At 41.0% G+C, this 21,653-nt stretch overlaps 2 protein-coding genes across 2 annotated transcripts in view; one reads left to right on the forward strand and one right to left on the reverse strand.

Annotated features, from left to right (window-relative positions):
* The window catches only part of aven (apoptosis, caspase activation inhibitor), a 235,900-nt gene extending 214,343 nt beyond the window's left edge, over window positions 1–21,557 (reverse strand). Inside the window, exons 1-2 of the mRNA XM_028821691.2 lie at window positions 21,282–21,557; window positions 9,569–9,749 (exon numbers count right to left, since the gene is read on the reverse strand). Of these exons, the coding sequence (XP_028677524.1) occupies window positions 9,569–9,749; window positions 21,282–21,473 (373 nt within the window). The 5' untranslated portion in view covers window positions 21,474–21,557. The remainder of the gene's footprint in view (window positions 1–9,568; window positions 9,750–21,281) is intronic.
* Window positions 1–21,653, forward strand: part of chrm5b (cholinergic receptor, muscarinic 5b) — an 84,586-nt gene that overhangs the window by 51,901 nt on the left and 11,032 nt on the right. The gene's annotated exons all lie outside the window — the stretch shown is intronic.

Consider the following 21,653-nt stretch of genomic DNA (forward strand, 5'->3'; position numbering starts at 1 on the left):
GTTTGGTTAGTAACAACATAGGCAAGTGGGGAGATCTTTGAAGAAACACATGAAAAAATTTTCTCTACACATCCTTAGCATTTACTTTTTTTTTTGTTCTTTATTTCACCTTATACAATTTCTTGTATTAGGAATTTGTTAGTTTTCGCATACCCCTTGGGGTCAGAGCGCAGGGTCAGCCATTGTACAGCGCCACTGGAGCAATTGAAGGTTAAGGGCTTTGCTCAAGGGCCCAGCAGAGTAGGATCTCGGAGATTCGAACCGGCTACCTTCTGGATACCAGCACAGATCCTTAGCGTCAGAGCCACCATTCTGCCCTTTTAAACTTTATGAACACATTTACATTACATTTATTTGCTTAGTAGACACTTTTATCCAAAGTGACTTACAAAAGAGGACAACATAATCGAGGAACACTGGGGAAAAAGTGTGACAGGACAAGGGGAAAAACTGATTAATGAAGTGCTCAGAACAAAATACAGGTGAGTTACACTTCCTAGATTACAAAACCAGTTAGTGTCACTTAGACAGAAATTCACCAAACAAGGGAGTGTTAAACACATGGAGGAAGTCAGCATTTCAAGTTAAGGTGGGCAGCTTGTTCTACCAAGCAGGAGCTACACATGAAAAAAGTCTGGCTTGAAATTTGACACCATGCAGAGGTGGCATCACAGGATATAGTTCAGCAGAGTGGCCAAGATTAGACGTCACAAGTGGCTCCATATATATGTAGGTGTTGACCCACTAACTACTCTGTAGGCAAGCATCAAAGATATACTGTACATGCCACCAAAGAAAGCCAGTGTAGTCATGCAAAGAAATGAGTGACATGGACCCACCTGAGCTGGATGAACACGAGATGTGCTGCTGCGTTTTGAATCATCCTCCTGCCAGCAGTGTCACACTAGTCCATCTGTGACAAGACAAAGCCTGGACCATGAGTGGTGCTGCACACTCTGTCAGATACGGCCTGACAGAACACCCTTGAACAGTTCAGTGAATAACCCACAACGGCTGACTGCTCAGTACATTCATCCCAACTGAGAATGGATTCCCTTCATAAATTCCAAAGTCCAACTGCCCACACCTTGACTTTAGACATTCATGTTACTTATATCATGCAACAAAAAGCCATCACAAGTCACAAAGTGTGCTTGCTAATGTAACACTCCATTCTTAATGCTCTAATTTTCTGGTACTTGCAACAAAACTGCCAGTCAGATGAGTGATTAATATTTAGAATTGGCAATAAAATAACACAAGCTTTAAGTGATCCTGCCTGGCACCTAAAGCTGACGGTAAAGGCTCTGCCTCGCCAGCTATGCACGAAGCAGAGCAGTTAGCCTTAATAAAATACCTCGATATGTATGAATATAACACATTTCTTTACAGTTACTGCCCATTAAATCTTTCCAGTTTGTGGTTTTGTAAATCAATTAATCCTTACTTTATATGCAGTGTCATGAAAAAGTATTTGCCTTCTTTCTGCTTTTCTGTTTTTGCTTAATCACAACAGCTGCTTCTGATCTCCAAACAAATGTAGCAGAATACAAAAAGGCAACGCGAGTAAACACAATACATGGCTTTTAAATGTTTAATTTGATTTACTGAAGGAAAAAAGGATCAAAAACATAATTGCTCCCCTAAACTTAATATTAGGTTGTGTCACCTTTAACAGCAGCAATGGCACTCAGACTCTTCATGTAGCAGGAGAGGAGTCTTTGGCATCGCTGTGAAGAAATTCTGGCCCGTTCCTCTCTGCAGAATTGTTTTAATTCAGGCACATTGGAGGGTTTTCAACTATGAACTGCCACAACATCTCATGGGGATTCAAGCTAGGACTTTGAATAGGCCACTCCAAAACCTTGTTTTGTTTATTTTTGGCCATTCAGTCTACAGAACATTAACCCAAAAGATTTGGAGATAATCAAGGTGTTTTCTGGCAAATGTCAGATGAGCCTTCATATTGCTCTGTTAAGCAGTGGCTCTGCCTCCCTCATGGATACCCCATTTCTATTCAGTGTCTTTCTAGTGGTGGAACCATGAATGCTGGCATTAACTAATCTGTGAAGATATTCCGTTTCTTAGATATTCATCTGAGTTCTTCTAAGTTTTCTATGCACTCTGGGGAGTCATTACGTTTGATCAGACACTCCTGGGTAGATTTACTACTATTCCAAGGTTTAACCTGTTTGGAGATGATGGCTCTCATGATGGTTCAAATGAAGTTCTATCTAATAGTAAAAGTAAAAGGAATAGTATGGTAGTGTGCATGAAGGCAGCGTCTCTCAGCTCTCTGTTTCAGTGCTTGGTTATGTTAACGTGTGTATTTAACATATGGGTATAGTCGTACAGAATGCTTAATATTTGGAATACAATGTCATATGGACATTACAAACAGTTATGAGTAGATTCACAACATAATAACGGGATATAGCAATACTTCTGCATTTTCTTTGAGTTTTCCTATCACGTCCATAATCAGAACTTTTATTACGGATAATATTCTGCTTCATTTACCATATAGAAAATTACCCAGAAAATTCAAATAGGTAAAGAACTTCAGAGGTGAATTCATTGCTGCCTTAAAGGATTGATTTCTGACCACCAGGTGCAAATCCACCATATAACACAACACTACTGGGTGTGTTTGTCCCATCCCTACAAGCAATCTGATTGGTCAGTACGACTTTTAGTCTGATTGGTCAGTCAAACACATTTGAGACAGGAAGCACGGAGCAAGAGAGGATGACACAAATGAAGTTATCAATGAAAGGTGTTGGAGGACTGAGGAGAGTTGCCTTCAAAGATAGAAGTATTCACAAGTTAAAGGTGGCTTTTTTCACAACGGGTAATTGGAGCCCATTCGCCATTGGTGGTAGTTAAAAGGCAGGCAGGAGACGAGGCAAGCAAGGCGCCATGAAATGAGAGAGTCTGAGAAGCAGGCTGAACCGAAACTTGATCGAGCAGAGAAAGTGCTGGGCAAGAGAGGGTGAGACACACGAAGATACAAAAGAAAGGTGTGAGAGGAGCGCTTGAGGGTACACATAAGGCAAGAGATATCAAATATCTGTAAATTGTATTCTATTAACTGTTTTTGACAGTTAACATAGCAAGTAAATAAACCAAAAAAGAACAATAAAAGGATAACAAACACCCAACTTCTTTTCCTATTGATTTCTAAACAGTCCCAAGTCCTTGCAGTAAAAGTTTAACTGCTTAACTGAAAACTATGAGGATTTAGAAACCTGTGGCTATTCTGCTCCAGGCTGACTGTTTACACCTGACCAGTTAGACCATTTGGCTCCAGTCACAGCCCTCCATTTTCTAATACAACTCAATCCTTATTTTAGGATGCCAGCCATGATCACACACAAGTTTCCATGCACTGAATCATTAGTGCTTTGAAACGTTTTGAGAGGTGGCGCAGACGGCGTCAGGAGTGCAAGTACAAGTCAGGATGCCGGGAGGGTCTACTGTTTAGACGAAGGAAGCAGCCGCATAAACCCCAGATGCAGAGCATCCTCCTCACAAATGCCAGACTCATCATCCACAAATTAGACAACATGGAATTATTGATGGCTACAAACTTCTACGTTCGTGAACGTTGTGTAACGATCATTAGGGAAACCTGGCTGCACCCGCATATCCTGGACACTGTAGGGCAGCTGGCGGGCAGTACCATCTACCACTTTGACAGGAATGGAGACACTGGCAAGAAAAAAAATGGGGGGTATTTGTTTGTATATAAAGAACGACTGGTGTACAAGGAGAAAGATTTAATACACACACTGCTCCCCTCATTTGGAAGCATTAACAGTTTTATGCAGACCTTACTATCTGCCAAGGGAGCAGACAGTAGTGATCATTACTGCTGTTTATATCCCCCACTAATGTTAACATTAGCTCAGCTCTTACCTGCCTACACAATATGATCAACAAGCATCAACAGGCTTATCCTGATGGAGTAGACATTGTAGCTGGTGATTTTATCAAACATATCTAGAGACTGTTCTCCCCAAATTTGTGCAATATGTACGGGAAGAACACACTAGACCGTCTCTCAATGCTCCTCATCCCAGCATACACTCCCCTCTGGAGGAAAATCAAGCCAACCATACAAACTATCAAAAGCTGGCCTGAGTGAGCCTTCTCACAGCTGCAGGACTGTTTTGCATACACAGCACGGCCCATATTTAACAATTAGACTTGGAGGACCTCACAGAAGCTGTACTATATTAAGTTCTGTACTCATGGTTAGAGTGGATAAACACATACGGATCTACCACAACCAAAAACCACAAATGACCAGTGAAGTTCAGTCATTGTTGAGAACCCAAGACATATCCTTCAACTCAGGGAACAGGACCAAGTACAGAGTGGCAAGAACACATCTGTGGAGAGGCATCAAAACTGCCAAGATGGCCTATAAGAGCAAGGTAGAGGCCTGTATGACACACAATAACTAGTGGCAGACATTACAACAAATAAACAACTACAAAAGCAGTACATGTGTACCAATCAGTGCTGATGCCTCATTAGCAGGGGAACTAAATGTTTTTTTGCTTGCTCTGAAGCAAAGTGGTCTCACAAAGACACTCTGACAAAGCCAACTCCCAGCTGGGACATAATCACTTTTCAGGAACTTCAAGTGAGATGGGTGCTCAAGACAGTGAACCTGAGGAAAGCTGCTGGACCAAACAGCATACTTGGCATGGTACTTAAAGTTTGTGCTGACCAGTTGGCAAGAGTCTTTATTCAGATATTTAATTTGTCAATGACGCAGGCCACCGTTTCCCCATCTTAAGACAGCTATTATCATCACTGTCCCTAAAAAGTCAATCATCAATAACCTTAATGACTACAGACTGATTGCATTGGCGCCAAGAGTCACAAAATGTTTTGAAAGACATATTGCACAGCATACTAAAGCCAGCCTCCATGCCATCTTCACTAGTTTGCTTATAGATAAAACAGAAATCACCATCAATACAGCCCTCCACAAAGTGCTGAGCCATCTGGAACACTCAGGGACGTATGCAAGGATGTCATGTGTTGAGTAGAGCTTGGCATTTAATAAAATCATCCCTAGCATATTAATCGATAAGCTGCATAACCTGAACTTTTCCCCTTCCTTCTGCACTTGGATAAAGGATTTCCGCAGTGGAAGCCCACAAACTGTTAGAATTGGCCCCAACAGCTCCTCCACCCTCACACTGGCTCTCCTCAGGGATATGTACTGATATGTAACCTTTTACCAACTGGCAGATTTCAGTAACTTTCTTTTTCGGGTCTTCTGCAATTTCTTTTCATTAACGCATGATGTGTTGCTATGTTGTGATCTTTTAGCAAACTTCACATTGTTGGAAATGTCCCACTGGTGTGATGTTTAGATTCAATCATGGTTGGGTATTGCCTAGTCTCATTTAACCTGTTATAATTTACGCTTAACTCAGTGCTTGAATGAGTGAGTAGGGGGCAATTACTTTTTCAAATGAGTGAGACGGGTGTTGGTGAATGTTTTTCTTTCACTAAATCAAAAAACCATTTAAAACTGTGCATTATGTTTAGTCAGGTTGTCTTTTGTATCATACTAAATTTGTATAGACATCAGGAACAACTACTGTTAATGTTGAAACAAGCAAAAAAGAGGAAATCAGAAAGGGGGCAAATAATTTTTGATGTAAATATTGATAACTTTACAGGCACACCATCACAACCAGGTTACAAAGCACAGATTTCAAATCAAGAGGTTCATAGGGTCAATAGTGCCACGTGTACCGAGTCCAGTGAAATTCCTGCTTACGTGTGCTGATCAACCTGCAACATGTTGCTACACACCAGTGCCAGGAGCAGTGAAAATATGAATATTTGTACATACAAACACACACTCACTGGCAAACTAAATAACCAAATTATTATTTCAGGTGAAAGAAAAGGACATGACGACTACTGCCACCACCATGCAATGTCACAAGCACAACGCCAGGACATTTTGCTGGCTGTCACCTGCCAAACACAATCTCTGTCACATTCACACAATCTAACAGGAATGAGCTAAGTGTTAGCAGAAACGATCAAAATGCTAACAACTGTCACTAAAAATTCACTAAGAAAAAAAAAATCTGATGTCCCCTGGAGATAAGGCTGTGGTTTTATTTTAGGAAATAAAGAGGAAAAATTAGATTTTTCTTGAAAGATGAAAGGCTTCCTTGCGCTTGAAGTAGGAATTTGTGCGAGAAAAAAAACGAAACTCATTATCTCTGGTCAAAATCAACACGACTCCTGGCACCTTACAGAGCTAATAGTTGAGTCAAGGCTTATTGGGATTTGGTTTTGAGTTTTCAGGCCCATAGACGTACATCTTCAAAGATAGACACGAGCGGTCCAGTTGTGTTCAGAGACCCCTAAAACTTGAAGTTCAAATTCCGATTATGTTAGACCTCATACTTAACTGTGCCTCTCGTCTAAGACATCTGGAAATGTACACCACAGCGTTAATGTTTGCAGTGCACCATTTATTGGAAAGTATTTTGTAGTACATGTAGTTTTAAAATGCATTGCATGTGTCATTCTAATAGATGGCCATTTGTTGTAATGCTTTTAATTGCTATAAATGCAATGTATATGTCTTTGTAATATGCCATTTGGTAAAGGATTCATAAAAGCAGTGTTAATGTTTGTGATGTGCCATCTGTTGGAATGAAAAATGCAATGCAATTTATTACTACAAATGTTTGTGATGCACCACCTGTTGGAATGACAAATGCAATGCATATGTCTCTCTTAAATGCCATTTGGTATGGGATTTTAAAAGCAATGCTATTGCTTGTGATATGCCATCTATTGGAATCACAAATGCAATGCATTTTATTACTACAAATGTTTGTGATGCACCAAATGTTTGAATGACAGAGACAGAGCAATCAGACAGCTACACAGACACACAGACGTGTATCTATGTATTTTGGTGGATATCAGGAAATTTGCAGCAAGTGAAAAAAAGAAATCACACACAAAAACAAGTACAAAACACTAACGTGTAATGCAAGATACGAGTAAAAAAATGTGACTCCTTCAATGAGCAAGCAGCTGTGAAGCAGAACTGGAGAGAAGAAACATGCAACAACTTCAATGAATGAGATGACGTAAACACTTAATTACGGAGTGGGTGGGGATTTACAGCAAAGGCACAAGTGGTACTGCACAGTCATCAGGCTATCACTTCAAGGCACAAGTAGTCCAAAGAGATGCCTCCAGGATGAGCCTTTTATGCAAAATGGCATTTGTGTTGCACAAAAGGTTTGAACAATTCGGTGTGGTGCATTCACTCACAGACCCTGTTTAGTTCTGTATGTAGCCACTCAGTTACAATGATATGAAGATCAAGAAATAGAATATCAAACCCCAGAACCTGTCAGAAAAAAATGACATGTAATGAGATGGTGATGGTGCAAAGTAGGGGAAAGTAGGGAATGGACTTACAGGTCCATACTGTTTGATCAGGATGTCTTTATAACAAAAATCTCTTAGTAAGGAATCAGGGTGGGCAGCAACAGCACTACATTTTGAGGTATAAAAATAGAATTTTTATATACTGCATTGAACAGGCAAATAAGCAGATACCACTATGCAATGTTTCCACTTGTGCTCCGAGATACAATCCACCAGCTATCGCTTACACTCACTTTGAAATGGATTACAACTTGAGACAATTCTTTGTTTCATTAGTGCAACAGTCCCTTTCTCAATCAGTCTCAGCTTAACTTTCACATTTAAATAGATTTTTTCATTTATGACCCTCGAAAACCATCTCCAAACCAAAGTTCTTCACGTATACCGTTACTACTGTCCTTTTACTTTCGAGCCAATCTGCACAAGCAGTCACTACAGGGGCAACAAAATGAGCAGGCACAATGGACAGCCCGCAATCCCACCAGATGCTCAAACTGTGCACCCCCAATACATAGAGGAGTAGCAGTCGCACCCCACAGCTTTCTCACTTTGCTGTGGTCTGATCTTACTTTACTAAAGTTAACGTAAAACGCCTGGGAAGGAGGCTGTAACCGTCACACCACGTTCAGTCCCTTTGACGCTCAATCACAGCTGTTACTGCTGGCTCTGCTAGAACACTGAAACACTTTGGAGATCACAAGTGCAAATCCCTTCAGCATGCAGATGATTTCTCCGAGAGCAGAAATCTGCTTCCTATACAAACCTGAAGTCTTATAGGATTGACCTGAACTCACACCTGGATGAATACTTTTGATAACAATGCTACTTCAAATACGCTATATGGCCAAATGTAGACACCTGACCACCATACCTATAACAGCTTGTTAGACTTCCCATTGCAAAACCATGGGCTTTAATGGAGTTGCCCCCAATTCCACACACCCCACCACTACTTTGCAGTTATAGCAGCCTACACTCCTCTTTCCCCAAGATTCTGGTGTCTATAGAATTGTTTTCCCACTCAGCCAAATCAGCATTTGTGAGGTCAGGTACTGATGCTGGAGGAGAAGACCCGGCTGTTAAAAATCATCTCAAAGGTGCTCAGTAGGTTTAAGGTCAGGGTTCTATGCAGACCATTCAAGTTCCTCCATGTCTTTATGGACCTAGCTTTGCTCACATGGACACAGTCTTTCCCAAACTATGGCCACAAAGTGGGAAGCTCACAGTTGTCTAAAATGTCTTTGTATGTTGTAGCATTAACAGGGTTCTTCGCTGGAACCAAGGCATTGAGCCCAAACCCCACCATTATCCCTCCTCCACCAACTTTACAGTAGGCACTAAGTACTCCAGAATTTAGTGTTCTCCTGGCATCCACCAAGCACAGACTGGTCCACCAGACTGCCAAATAGTGAAGCAGGATTCATCACTCTTGACGACACGTCTCCACTGCTCTAGAGCCCAGTGATGGTGTGCTTTACACCTCTTCAGCCAACACTTGGCATTGCACTCAGTGACCTCAGGCCTGTGTGCAGCTGCTCGGCCATGGGCAGCCATTTCAAGATGATCCTGACGCACAGCATTTGTGCTGATGATGCTCTCAGAGGTAGTATGGACCTCTATTATGAGTGGCACCACAGACGACTGTCCATTTTTATACTGTGTGCTTGGTGGCCCCGCTCTCTAAGTTTGTGTGGTCTACCACTGTTGGCTGAGCTGTTGTTGCTCCTCAACACTTCTAATTCACAATAATGGCAGTTGCAGTAGACTAGGGCAGATCTGCCACAGCAGAAACTTCACTTACTGACTTGTGGCATCCTATGACACATTTAAAGTCCCTGAGCTCCTCTGTATGACCCATGCTACTGCCAATGGAGATATCAGAGCCATGTGTTTGATTTGATGAACCTGTTAACAATGAACTCGCTCTTTTGATGAGGTGCCCACACATTTTTGGCCATAATTTTTTCTTCCTGACAACCACAAATTCTCTTTGGCACAACAATCCTTACAGCTATTTTCAAATACACTCCTCTAACTCCTCCTCATCCGCGAGTGAAAATCCACAAAAGCAACAAACAACAAGCATTTTAGAACAATCGAAGGATCCACATACCTGCTGAACTTAGCAGGACATTGAAATCTGCACCTCGCTGTAATGGGACACTTTCTCCAAGATTTTCCTTTTCCTCTGCTTCATAACGATCCCAATTGGGAATGAGCTTCCTCTTGGAAAACACGCCTGAATAATCATCATCTTCCTTAGATTCCTCATCATTTTCACCCTCTTCTTCTTCCTGTTCAACATAAATAGAGACATACATATGCGTATATAGATATAAACAGTATATCTACACACACACTACATTTTCAAAAAAGACCCATTTGGACATATAGCATAAAGGTATATTTTAAACAAACACAAAACAACACCAACATTACATGATGTTAAAAAAACTTCATCATGAAGTTCAAGTTTCTTGTTCTGTGTACAAACAAATTACTTGCATGTCTCCTCAGAACAGGGACTAGGATACAATACCAACAAAGGTACACACATACACACACAATTAAACACTGAATGCAACATATACCATTATATAAAATATAAACAGAAAAAAGTCTTTATATATGGTAACATGTTACATGCTCATTGGCACAAGACTCAGGACAATAACAACCCTATAAATTGAATATGTGTGCATGTGTGTTGCTGTATATATGTACATATATTTCATATTACACACACACATATATATATATATATATATACACATATATATATATATATATATATAAATAATATATATTTATATAATATGCACACAAACACTAGCATAGCAAAACAGCAATTTATTTAAACGTGCAAAATGGTACAATAGTAAGGCTATCTGTTTAAACCACCTTGTGTATTCCCGCCCTCTTGTGGATGGATGATGACCTTACACCCAAACAAGGATGCTGGCCTTTTTACATATACACTAGCTGTGCTATCCATCTAAGATGGGTTGAAATGGAAGTAATCAACATTCCCTTCGGTGTTAACATTTGCAGTGCCCCATCTACTGGAATGTATTTTGTAATGTATCTAGTAATAAAATGTATTGAATTTATCATTTCAGCAGATGGTGTATCTCAACCCTTTGTTGTGGTAAAATGCATTGCATTTGTCATTCCAAAAGATTGCACATCACAAACATTAACCCTGATTTTACAACTCCCATACCAAATGGCATGTTACAGAAACGTATGCATTCAATCGGTCATTCCAACTGATGATAAAAACAAACATTTTTAGTAATAAAATGCACTCCAGTTGTTATTCCAACAGGTGGCATATCACTACTACAAATGTTTGTAATGTGCCATGTGTTGGAATGACAGAAACACATAGGAAGCAGATGGACACACAGACAAACACACAAACATACAGGCACTTGTCTTTTTATTAAGGTGGACAAAGTTATTTTTGTCCATTCAGCAGTTACTGTCTGTTGGACTTATGCAGTGTTAAAGTTTCCAGTGCACTTTCCATCTGGTGTGTCCTCTTTTATATGCCATTTGGTATTGTGTTGGATTGGTATTGGATTCATAAATGTTTGTGATGCAACATCTGTTGTATAACAGAGACAAAGCAACAAGGTGGACACAGAGGCACCTATCCTTTTATTAAGGTATATATGAGACACACACACATACGTACATATGTACATACACATTCAGACACACAATGACCTATAAGGACAAGACAGAGCCCCAATCCCAGACACAGCTAGACCAGAGACAGTCCCAAGTTCAAATAACTGTTTTTATTTTCACCAAACACCTTATTAGTGGCGTCTTCCACAATCCACATTCACAATTTCTCTTCTCCATTCCTGCTTTTTTTTCCTCCACATGGAGGGCTCCCATTGAACTTGACCTGGGAGTACTTTGGGTGTCAAACCACTGCCTCCAGGAAGCACTTCAGGGTCACCCTGCAATAGAGGATTCAACTCTTAACAGCTTCGACTGGTGGCACCCACAGAACCCAAAAGGGCAGCGTGATGGAACTACAATTCCAATGCTGCCCTGTGGGTGTCCAAACAGAGTTTTGCCAAAAAGGATGCTGTCAATCCAATGTACTGGGGGATGACCTGTGCACAGGAGGCAGTCTCTCACTGTACCTCATTTCTTCTGGCCTCCCAACTGGTGAAGGGTCTGCTATCACGACGGTCAGGATGTTTCTCCATTCAGGATGTCCCTCCACTATGCTAGCCTCCCATCTAGGTAAGAGGGTCCATATGGTGTGTGCAGTTACTGTTGCAGCTACTAAGTATCTTTAAAGCTCAGGCTTTGGTTATGAGTGCCTTCCCCCCTTATTTAAAATGTCTGGTGTCTTTCAATAACCAATAGACTCAAAAATTACATTTACTCTTTTCCTTTTGCTATCCGATGACCAAAAGAAATCCTACTTATGAAGAAAATCTAAATCCCTCTGTCCTCTTTTTCAAGGATTTTAGCATTATCTCCAGTTTCTTAATTAGAATAGCAAATAAATTTAGGAGGTGCTAAAAAAAAGTACAGAGGGAATCAGAATTTGTTAATAAACAGGATTTCATTTTATCACCAACAACCAAAAACACATCATCCATCCATCCATTCTAATTCTCTTTCCCAGTTCAAGGTTGTGGGTGTAATGCCTAAAGCCGATGTCACAATATAAGACTTCTAGTTGGGGGAATGTCAAACTTAATGAGTGCAGTTGCTGATCTTGTACCCGAAGTAAAATAGCTGCTTCTCTGGATCGACAGGAGCCATTAGAGCATGGCTTGGACATGCACGCAGGAGGTTCCTTTGGCATGTGTAGCAGGCACTGATCCAGGACTCAGTATATGATCTGGGAGCATCTGAGGAATTCCCAGGAAAAGCTAAAAGAAGTTACTGAGGAGGATTGGGTGGCCTTCTATGCCCAACTCTGGGAGATGCCACCACGACCCTTCTCAGGATAAACAGACTGAACATAATGCGACTCTAGCAGGTCTCTATGAGTAGTTTATGGAGGACTGAATCATGAGTGGGCTGAAAGGATAGTTTCAGCAAGGCATGGAATGGGTTGACCATAAAGGTGACTCAAAAGGGTACAGCAAAATGATGGATAACTGGACTTTTGGGTAACTTTACATAATTTTCATGCTAATTTATAGCTGTCCATGGAGATTTTGGCTTCAGGATTAACAAGACCACCCACTCTGCGTATCATAACACAAATCAATAAGCACTAAAATTATGTAGGACAGGATAAAAAAAAGAGTGAAGTTTACTGATATACAACACATTGTAACTGGAGTTTATTTGATGATCTGGTAGGCCACAAGCCAGAAAGTATCAATGTTCTGATTAATACTTGCAAGTAAGAATTTCTCTGTAAATGTGGCAGTAAAGATCCTATAAACCTAACCCAGTTTACACACTCCAATCCAGAGACACAAATCCTAGCAAAACAATGTTTGATCTTCTGCAGTATAACATTAAAGATCTCAGAATGGAATGTTTAAACACCAACTTAAAGTAGACTTACCTGCATAAAGTCATCAGTGACTTGAGTCTTGACGTGAGTTGCTAGTTAATCAGGTAAATGAAGTGACAACAAGGAACAGAAATTCCCAATATTTAATTCTCCACCTTAACCTCCTTGGTGTTAACCCTGAGCAAATCTCTGAATTTCTTCCAAAATTCAAACACACACATTCATTTCTGTCTTAAGTGTTTTAAGCACCACATGTCACGTACTCCCAAACAGTACATAACTACTGTTAAAAAGAAGTGCTCATACATGGGTGTTGGGTTTTTTTTTTTTTACTCCTTACAATTCTTGCCAACATGTCAGAACATCCGCCTTTATCATCACATCACATCACTTCATCCTGCAGCCATAGATGTTTACTGCAATGGACCACACACTTTACATTTAGAGTCTATTACATGTTATATATACTGCTACTGCTGTGTTTAATGATCTGTGTCTACAACATTATGCTGTTACAACATCTGCTGGACAGTCGTAGTATTTTGTAATGTATACAACATTTGTGTGCCTGGGACAATTTCACAGTAATGTAGCCAAATGTAACAAACAGAAATTAGTTAAACACATCAAAGAGCCACACTTATTAACGCTTGTCCCACAATTGTACTATTTTTGGTGCCGGAGAGTGGCAATGAGTTGCATGCTGATTGGCAGGAATTTCTCTGTCTGCTGAACATGTGACATCACTGACCCTATGAACCCATCTAGAATGGTGTATCTCCATCTTTTTCCCCATGTAAGAGTCTTTGCAGTTCAAGTGCAATTGTCCAAGCTTTTTCGCCTTTGTTGAATAGTGCACAAATGTCACAGGAAGGGCAGGGAGGTTCCCCCTTGGTAAATTGAGCACAAACATTAGAGCAGACAGAGGGTGCATTGGTTCCCTCTTAATAGTAATAATTCTTTACATTTATACTGTATAGCCCTTTTCTCAATACAAAGTGCTTCCACGGAGAGAGGTCCCGAGACGGAAACCCATGAACTCTTTACTGCCAGGCAGCAGCGTTGGTGAGTTGATTGCGAGTTTCCCCTTAGTGAATTGTGTGCAATCGTCAGAGAGGTGTCCTACCGTAACCCATTATCTTTATAAACAAGAAACTCATATCCCACCGTGACCCAAAAGTGGGTTGTGACTTAGTGGCTGAGAAACACTGATCTAGAGAACCTGTGGTTTGTGTATAATACAGACAGTAGGTGGGGTACAAAGAAATTCAAAATAGCTCTTTGTTCTCAAGCAGGTATAGTGAGTCAGAGGTATCTAATGAGATCATGTGCTGCACCTCACAAGTAATAAAACAAATAAATAAAAATCAACACACACCAACAAGTAATGTTCACTTCTTTATTTAGCTGATGTGACTTACAAATTACAGGACATTTGTTTCACACATATGCCTCACCATTGGCTGGGCCTCCCCACCTGACACTCGGGTAAGTAAACCAACGGAGAGTTCTGTTAAGGCTAAGCAACACAGTGCCCTGGTCAATTGGAGATGGCCTGGTTTTGTACCCAAGTTTGGATCAAACCCCCCCAACGTTTGCAACCAGGCTGTGATGTCAATGTTGGAAGCAATAACTGGGGCAACTGGAGTTGGGAAAAATGTACCAACTCTGACTAAATTTAAGTTGTAATATAATGTGTTAATGTTTTCCATTTCACATATACTAATTTGATTAAACTATTTTATCCTCTTACTTTCTGATAAAACTATAGGTTCTTTTTTAATTCTGTAGGTTTAATGTTTGTACCTAAAAAGTAGCATAATGATTCACAATGTGAGTGATGACATGCCTTGTATCTTGTATGCTTTCAGTCATCACAATAAGCACACGAGTCTAATCACAAACAGGGGAGTCATAGTCAGAGGCATTGCAAATTGAGAAGTCAGAGTCGAAGGTAACATAAAGTGAGGAGTTGCAGTTGAGGAGCCGGAGTTGGAGTCAAAGTCAAAGGTACCATAAATTGAGGAGTCGGAGTCGAATGTACTGACTTCACAGTCCTGGTTTACACCATAACACCTTCACCACTAGACCACACAGACTGGTACAGATTTACTTTGAAATCTCAATCCTACATTCAGAATATCAATGAAAGTTCCATTTCAGTCTTTATAGTATAAACAAAATCATTAACAGTACGTGCCATCAGTGCACAAAGCACTCTGAGTGTGCGTCGGAGTACGCTGTGAATTATGCTATCTTGCCATCCCACATACAATTAACTGCCTGCAGTTTTTACTAATGTGCCGCTTTCCCAAACTACATGCACAGGCTTGGCATGACTCACCTACTGCATCAACCTTTACAATACATTTCATTATGAAGTTAACAACAATAGACAAGTTGCTTCTACATCTTCCTAACTGGTCCTTCTACACTTATACTAAATGTAAGGCGTAAATACCTGCTCCATTCTTGTGGTAGGATGAAACAGCCCTGCATGTGACTGCCACATCTCCACTTTATCCAGGCAGATTTCATTCGCCTCAGATGGAAAGCAGACAGGAATGTATTTTTTGAGAAAGCTGTCATGGGCTTGGTGAAGGTGTGCACAATTTCAGAAAACATATAGTCTTAGATCAACAGTCATCAGAAATCAGGGAGGTTCTGGACTTAAGGCAAAAGTCAACACTAGGTGCGACACCATTACATTAAAATGCAGGGACTAAAGTCCAGTTTCTGGATCATTTTTTTCAGTGCTTTTTTTTTTTTTGCACTGTACTGAACATTCATGGGACAACTTCTAACATCAATATGCACGTTAAGAGTCAGGAATAATAATATGGTCCAACGTAAGTGTGCTAGAATTTCCTATATCCTGACGTCTCGTCCATGGTTGATTCTCTCTCTTTGCTGATGCTGCCAGTTTTGGCTCCAGCTTCTCAAAATCCTGTAGAAAAAGAAAAACTAAGGAGGTTGAGAAAGTGACTGACTGATGAGTGTCCTACGGACACAGCCATATAGATCCAAGGGTCTGGCTTTGATTACTTGGCTCGACAACTGCATATTTTCCACATCACACATACCAGAACACATGTTATGTTCTCCAGGCATAAAGAATAAAGATAAGAGAAGAATATTCTACAGTGGAGTCTCTCGAGGCTCTGTCCTGCTAGGACCGTTACTTTTTCTGATATATATTAACGACAGATTCACAGTGTGGTGCGCAAATTAGTGAAATTCACAAGTGAGGGATAGTGAACTGAGGAGCAGCACAAAGAATTCACAAAGACACAGAGAAGCTTCAGACCTGGGAGAGCACATAATTCTAAATGCAAGATGGGAGACACTGAGCTACAGGAAGGAACCGCTGAAAGGACTGGGGTGTTTATGTTGACACAATGTGCTGAAGCGATTAAAATGGCAAATAAAATGTTTGGTTAGATTGTAAAAACTGCTGAATATAAATAGAGGGCCGCAATGCTAAAGACTGTATATAAAGCACTAGTGAGACCACATCTGCGGTACGGTGTGCAATTCTGGTCACCATGCTCCAGTACTTTGATTCAATTATAAGTATTGAAATTCAATAGCATCTTTGATGCCCAATACAGTATATTATGTAACTCAATAAAAAATGTATTTAAATAAATTGCACTTCTGAATGCATTAAAATCTTAATATTGATGGAAACGAATACTAGAAACTTTAGCCATTAAATGCAAATACTTTAAGTAGTGCAGTCCTTTGTGATAAGTAAGAGTAAAGGTCTGCAAACAATAAAAAGTAAAGAAGTTCAAACCCAGTCAACGTTTATTTTTTTCACATCTATGAAAGCAGACACTGTTACTGAGGTAGTACAATGAAACGTTATGGATGTCATTAAATGTTAATCAAACAAGTAGTGCATACATAACATTTAAAATGTTTAAAACAAACGTTAAATTAACATTTGACTAAAAAGAACATCAATGTGCTCTTTTGTAAATGAGTGTTCAGAAAGAGTAACACGCAAACAGACCACTAAAACACTCCAAAGCTGTGTGTACATGCACACTGTGCACGTTACTCTGTGTAAATAAACTACGATGTCTTTGTAGCTTACAAAACAAAGACCAGCACGTTGATGTGCTCATCCGTGAGGCCGTGGCGTGCTTGCACATGAGCCTGGACACACGCTCTTAAGCTGGAAGCACACGAGTACATGGAGGAGCAGTGCCACTGTTTATGCAACAGGGCACTGAAAAGTAACAGTGCCTTACATTATAAAATAAGCGTGATGAAATATAAATTTAAAATGGCACATAATAAAATAAAATAAAGTTAATGTGCTACTGTAGTAGACTGTACAGCATCTGTTTAAAAAATCGAGAGCGACAGAACCCCAGTGCTAAAAACTGTTACCTGTTAATAAAGAGCGCAGGCTCAATTGTCAAAAGCCAGCATGAACCGAAGGATGCTTGCAATGTATGCTGTTGAATTGATACCATAAACAATTAGTAATGAAGTAAATATAAAATGTTACAATTGGTACTTTGCAATATTTAAGTTTTCTTTACAACCCTATGAAGGAATTAAACTTGTTTAGTCTGAGAAGAGGAGGATGCGTTTGGGCCTGATCCAAGTCTGCAAAATCCTCAGAGGCTTTGATAAAGTAGATCAAGCAGAATTCTTGACACTTAATGGTGAATCATGGACTCGAGTGTGCCAGTAGAAATTAAGGAAAAGAGCATTTAGGAGTGAAGCCAGGAAATGCTTCTTTACACAAATAGTTGTGGGAATCTGCAACAACCTACCGAGCCAACCAGTTGAGAAGTGCCTGGTCAAAATACTGGGACAGCTTAGCTACAGTGCATCCAGAAAGTATTCACAGCACATCACTTTTTCCACATTTTGTTATGTTACAGCCTTATTCCAAAATGGATTAAATTTATTTTTTTCCTCAGAATTCTGCACACAACACCCCATAATGACAATGTGAAAAACGTTTACTTGAGGTTTTTGCAAATTTATTAAAAATAAAAAAACTGAGAAATCCCATGTACATAAGTATTCACAGCCTTTGCTCAATACTTTGTCGATGCACCTTTGGCAGCAATTACAACCTCAAGTCTTGTTGAATATGATGCCACAAGCTTGGCACACCTATCCTTGGCCAGTTTCGCCCATTCCTCTTTGCAGCACCTCTCAAGCTCCACCAGGTTGGATGTGAAGCGTCGGTGCACAGCCATTTTAAGATCTCTCCAGAGATGTTCAATCGGATTCAAGTCCAGGATGTCTCTGTACATTGCTGCAGTCATCTTTCCCTTTATCCTGACTAGTCTCCCAGTCCCTGCCGCTGAAAAACATTCCCACAGCATGATGCTACCACCACCATGCTTCACTGTAGAGAAGGTGCCAGGTTTCCTCCAAACGTGATGCCTGGCATTCACACCAAAGAGTTCAATCTTTGTCTCATCAGACCAGAGAATTTTCTTTCTCATGGTCTGAGAGTCCTTCAGGTGCCTTTTGGCAAACTCCAGGCGGGCTGCCATGTGCCTTTTACTAAGGAGTGGCTTCTGTCTGGCCACTCTACCATACAGGCCCTGATTGGTGGATTGCTGCAGAGATGGTTGTCCTTCTGGAAGGTTCTCCTCTCTCCACAGAGGACCTCTGGAGCTCTGACAGAGTGACCATCGGGTTCCTGGTCACCTCCCTGACTAAGGACTTTCTCCCCCGATCGCTCAGTTTAGATGGCCGGCCAGCTCTAGGAAGAGTCCTGGTGGTTTCAAACTTCTTCCACTTACGGATGATGGAGGCCACTGTGCTCATTGGGACCTTCAAAGCAGCAGAAATTTTTCTGTAACCTTCCCCAGATTTGTGCCTCAAGACAATCCTGTCTCGGAGGTCTACAGACAATTCCTTTGACGTCATGCTTGGTTTGTGCTCTGACATGAACTGTCAACTGTGGGACCTTATATAGACAGGTGTGTGCCTTTCCAAATCATGTCCAACCAACTGAATTTACCACAGGTGAACTCCAAATAAGCTGCAGAAACATCTCAAGGATGATCAGGGGAAACAGGATGCACCTGAGCTCAATTTTGAGCTTCATGGCAAAGGCTGTGAATACTTATGTATATGTGCTTTCTCAATTTTTTTATTTTTAATAAATTTGCAAAAATCTCAAGTAAACTTTTTTTCACGTTGTCATTATGGGGTGTTGTGTGTAGAATTCTGAGGAAAAAAATGAATTTAATCCATTTTGGAATAAGGCTGTAACATAACAAAATGTGGAAAAAGTGATGCACTGTGAATACTTTCTGGATGCACTGTATCAGCCAAACAAACAAGCTTGATGGACTGAGTGGTCTCCTCTCATTTCTGAAATTTCTTATGTGTCAGTGTGGATTTTCTGACCACATACAGTGATTGGGTGTTTGCATGAATGGGCCCTGCTGTAGAATGGCATCCCAAAAAAGAACTGGTTCCAAACAAGAAACTAATACAGCTAGGATAAAAGTCCACAGAATGTACCGGTCACAAACTGTTGTTTAAGAAGCCCATTTTTGGCAAAATTATGAGTGAGTGTGCTTTTTCACTCATTATGAAAATTACCTACATTTCACAAATAATGATGACTATGATGAAGCCAATCTCCAGCACCAAAACTGTACAAATTGTGGGACGTGTATCAGGTGATCATTAGGAATATGCAGAAGGTGTCATGTTCCCAATCATGACGCAAGTGTTGACGAAAACATCATGGGTTACAAGGGAAGGCTGTCGTGGATAGATTATGACACGTCTAAACCCAATTCGGTGCGAATCAAACTCTGAGCACATTCGGAACTCGATATTTTACACCAGTGAAGGAACCAGTTAGGGTGGGAAGTACAGTCAGTTCAAAGTGCTGTCACTTGAAGACCCTGTATAATGATGGACAGTTTCTGTTCCTCACCTGAACGGCCTGGCATTTTTCTTTAAAGGAAAACTGATGCATATGGCACTGTATGACCGGACCTCCAAGACAAGCCTGATGACTCCGGATGCGTGGTGCAGTAGCTGTGTGTCAAAAAGCAAAACGACTGCAATCAAGTAGAAGGGCATGAAACATTTTAGCCCCTAAGTACTGTTCACAATGCAGCAGCTGTTAATGTTTGTGTCAGGAGAAGTGTGGAAGCCACGAAGCTTGGTGCTGTGACAGCCTATAATAACACCAGGAGCACATTGATCATGAGGATCAGTCACTGACATTCTACACTTAGCAACTAAAAATAGTATAAGAAAATCTTTTGAAATCTGCTCAAACAGTGCCAATATGCACGGATGATGGTTTCAAAGCATATCACAGGAAGCACAAATGCTAAATCAGCAGTGGACACTAGACATGTCTTTGCTGTTGTAGTTATGTTGACATTTTGGTACTTACATGTTTCTGTGACAAAACATACAAACAGCAGGAGACCTCGGGGCAGACCCAGGACACGCTGGACAGATTATATCTCTCAACTGGTCTGGGAACACCCCAGTATCACCCTGGAGACGTTGGAGGAGGTCGTGGGGAAAAGGAACGTCCGGGCATCTTTGCATAGACTGCTGCCCCCAAGACCTGGACCAGGTGGTAAAAAATGGATGAATGGCTGGATATTACACAAAATAACATTTTTTGTTGTAGAAAAAAAAAATCAATGCTTGTTGCTAATTTTTCTGGGGGTAAACAAAATGCTAAGGAGGCAACCGGATTTTCTCTAACAGGTCCCCAAGTTGCTGACATGATTACTGCAATGGGGGTTACAAGATCTGTGGCAAAATGTAAAAGGTCGGGGGTCGTCTGTGGCAAAATAGTGTGACGTCATGTATGGATACCCCACCCACCCCCGCCCCCAAATGCAGATGTCCCTTATTCCAAGTGATGTGAGGAATTAAGTATTATGAAAAACAAACTATCAAATGCAGCCACCAATACGTCTGGAGCAGCAGTTCCCAAACTCGGTCCTGAGGACACTGAGGCTGCAGGATTTTATTCTTACCAGCTATTGTTTTCAGTTGGACTCCTAGCCTAACTGAATGAGCTGGTACTTCCCAGTTTGTGCGTTTTGTAAAAATCGTACTGCTGCACTTTTCTGAATGCAGAATAAGAGATGCGGAAAAAGACCAGTTAATTAAACAAGATCAAATATTATCAGTGATTGTGAATCTGGTTTAAAGTCCACTGGTCTGGACACTAAATGTCTGATGGTTGTCACCCTCTGGAAGGCATCCGCTTATATTTCTCCTGTGAAAAGCTAAATGTACCCTTTCGACAGATCAAGTCCCACTGCGGGCTCTCATGGCACCTTACCCGTACGTGGGAAGCAGCTGGGTGCCCCCTGCCCCGATGACGATGGTCCCGTCTCCCTCGGCCGCGATGATGGCTGCCTCTACTCCGACCTCGCTGCCCTATCGGCGCAGCGGCTTCCCCATCGGATGGTTGTCTCGCTTCTCCTCGCCCAACTCTTCGGTCGTGGCCACGACTTCTAACCCTTTGCTCCATGTTGTTAGAACGATGCCGAAAAACTCAGGCGGTGACATTAGCGTGTGCACCACTCCAGTGAAGCTCGCCCGACGCTCAAATGAGCCCCCCTTGCTGACAAGGACGCCTTTGCTTTTGGTTCCCGCCGTCTAAGACACTGCAGAGCTCAGTAGGATTGACATGAACGGCGTCCTCTTAACG

The sequence above is a fragment of the Erpetoichthys calabaricus genome, chromosome 16, assembly GCF_900747795.2.
Source record: "Erpetoichthys calabaricus chromosome 16, fErpCal1.3, whole genome shotgun sequence".
Taxonomy (NCBI): Eukaryota; Metazoa; Chordata; class Cladistia; order Polypteriformes; family Polypteridae; genus Erpetoichthys; species Erpetoichthys calabaricus.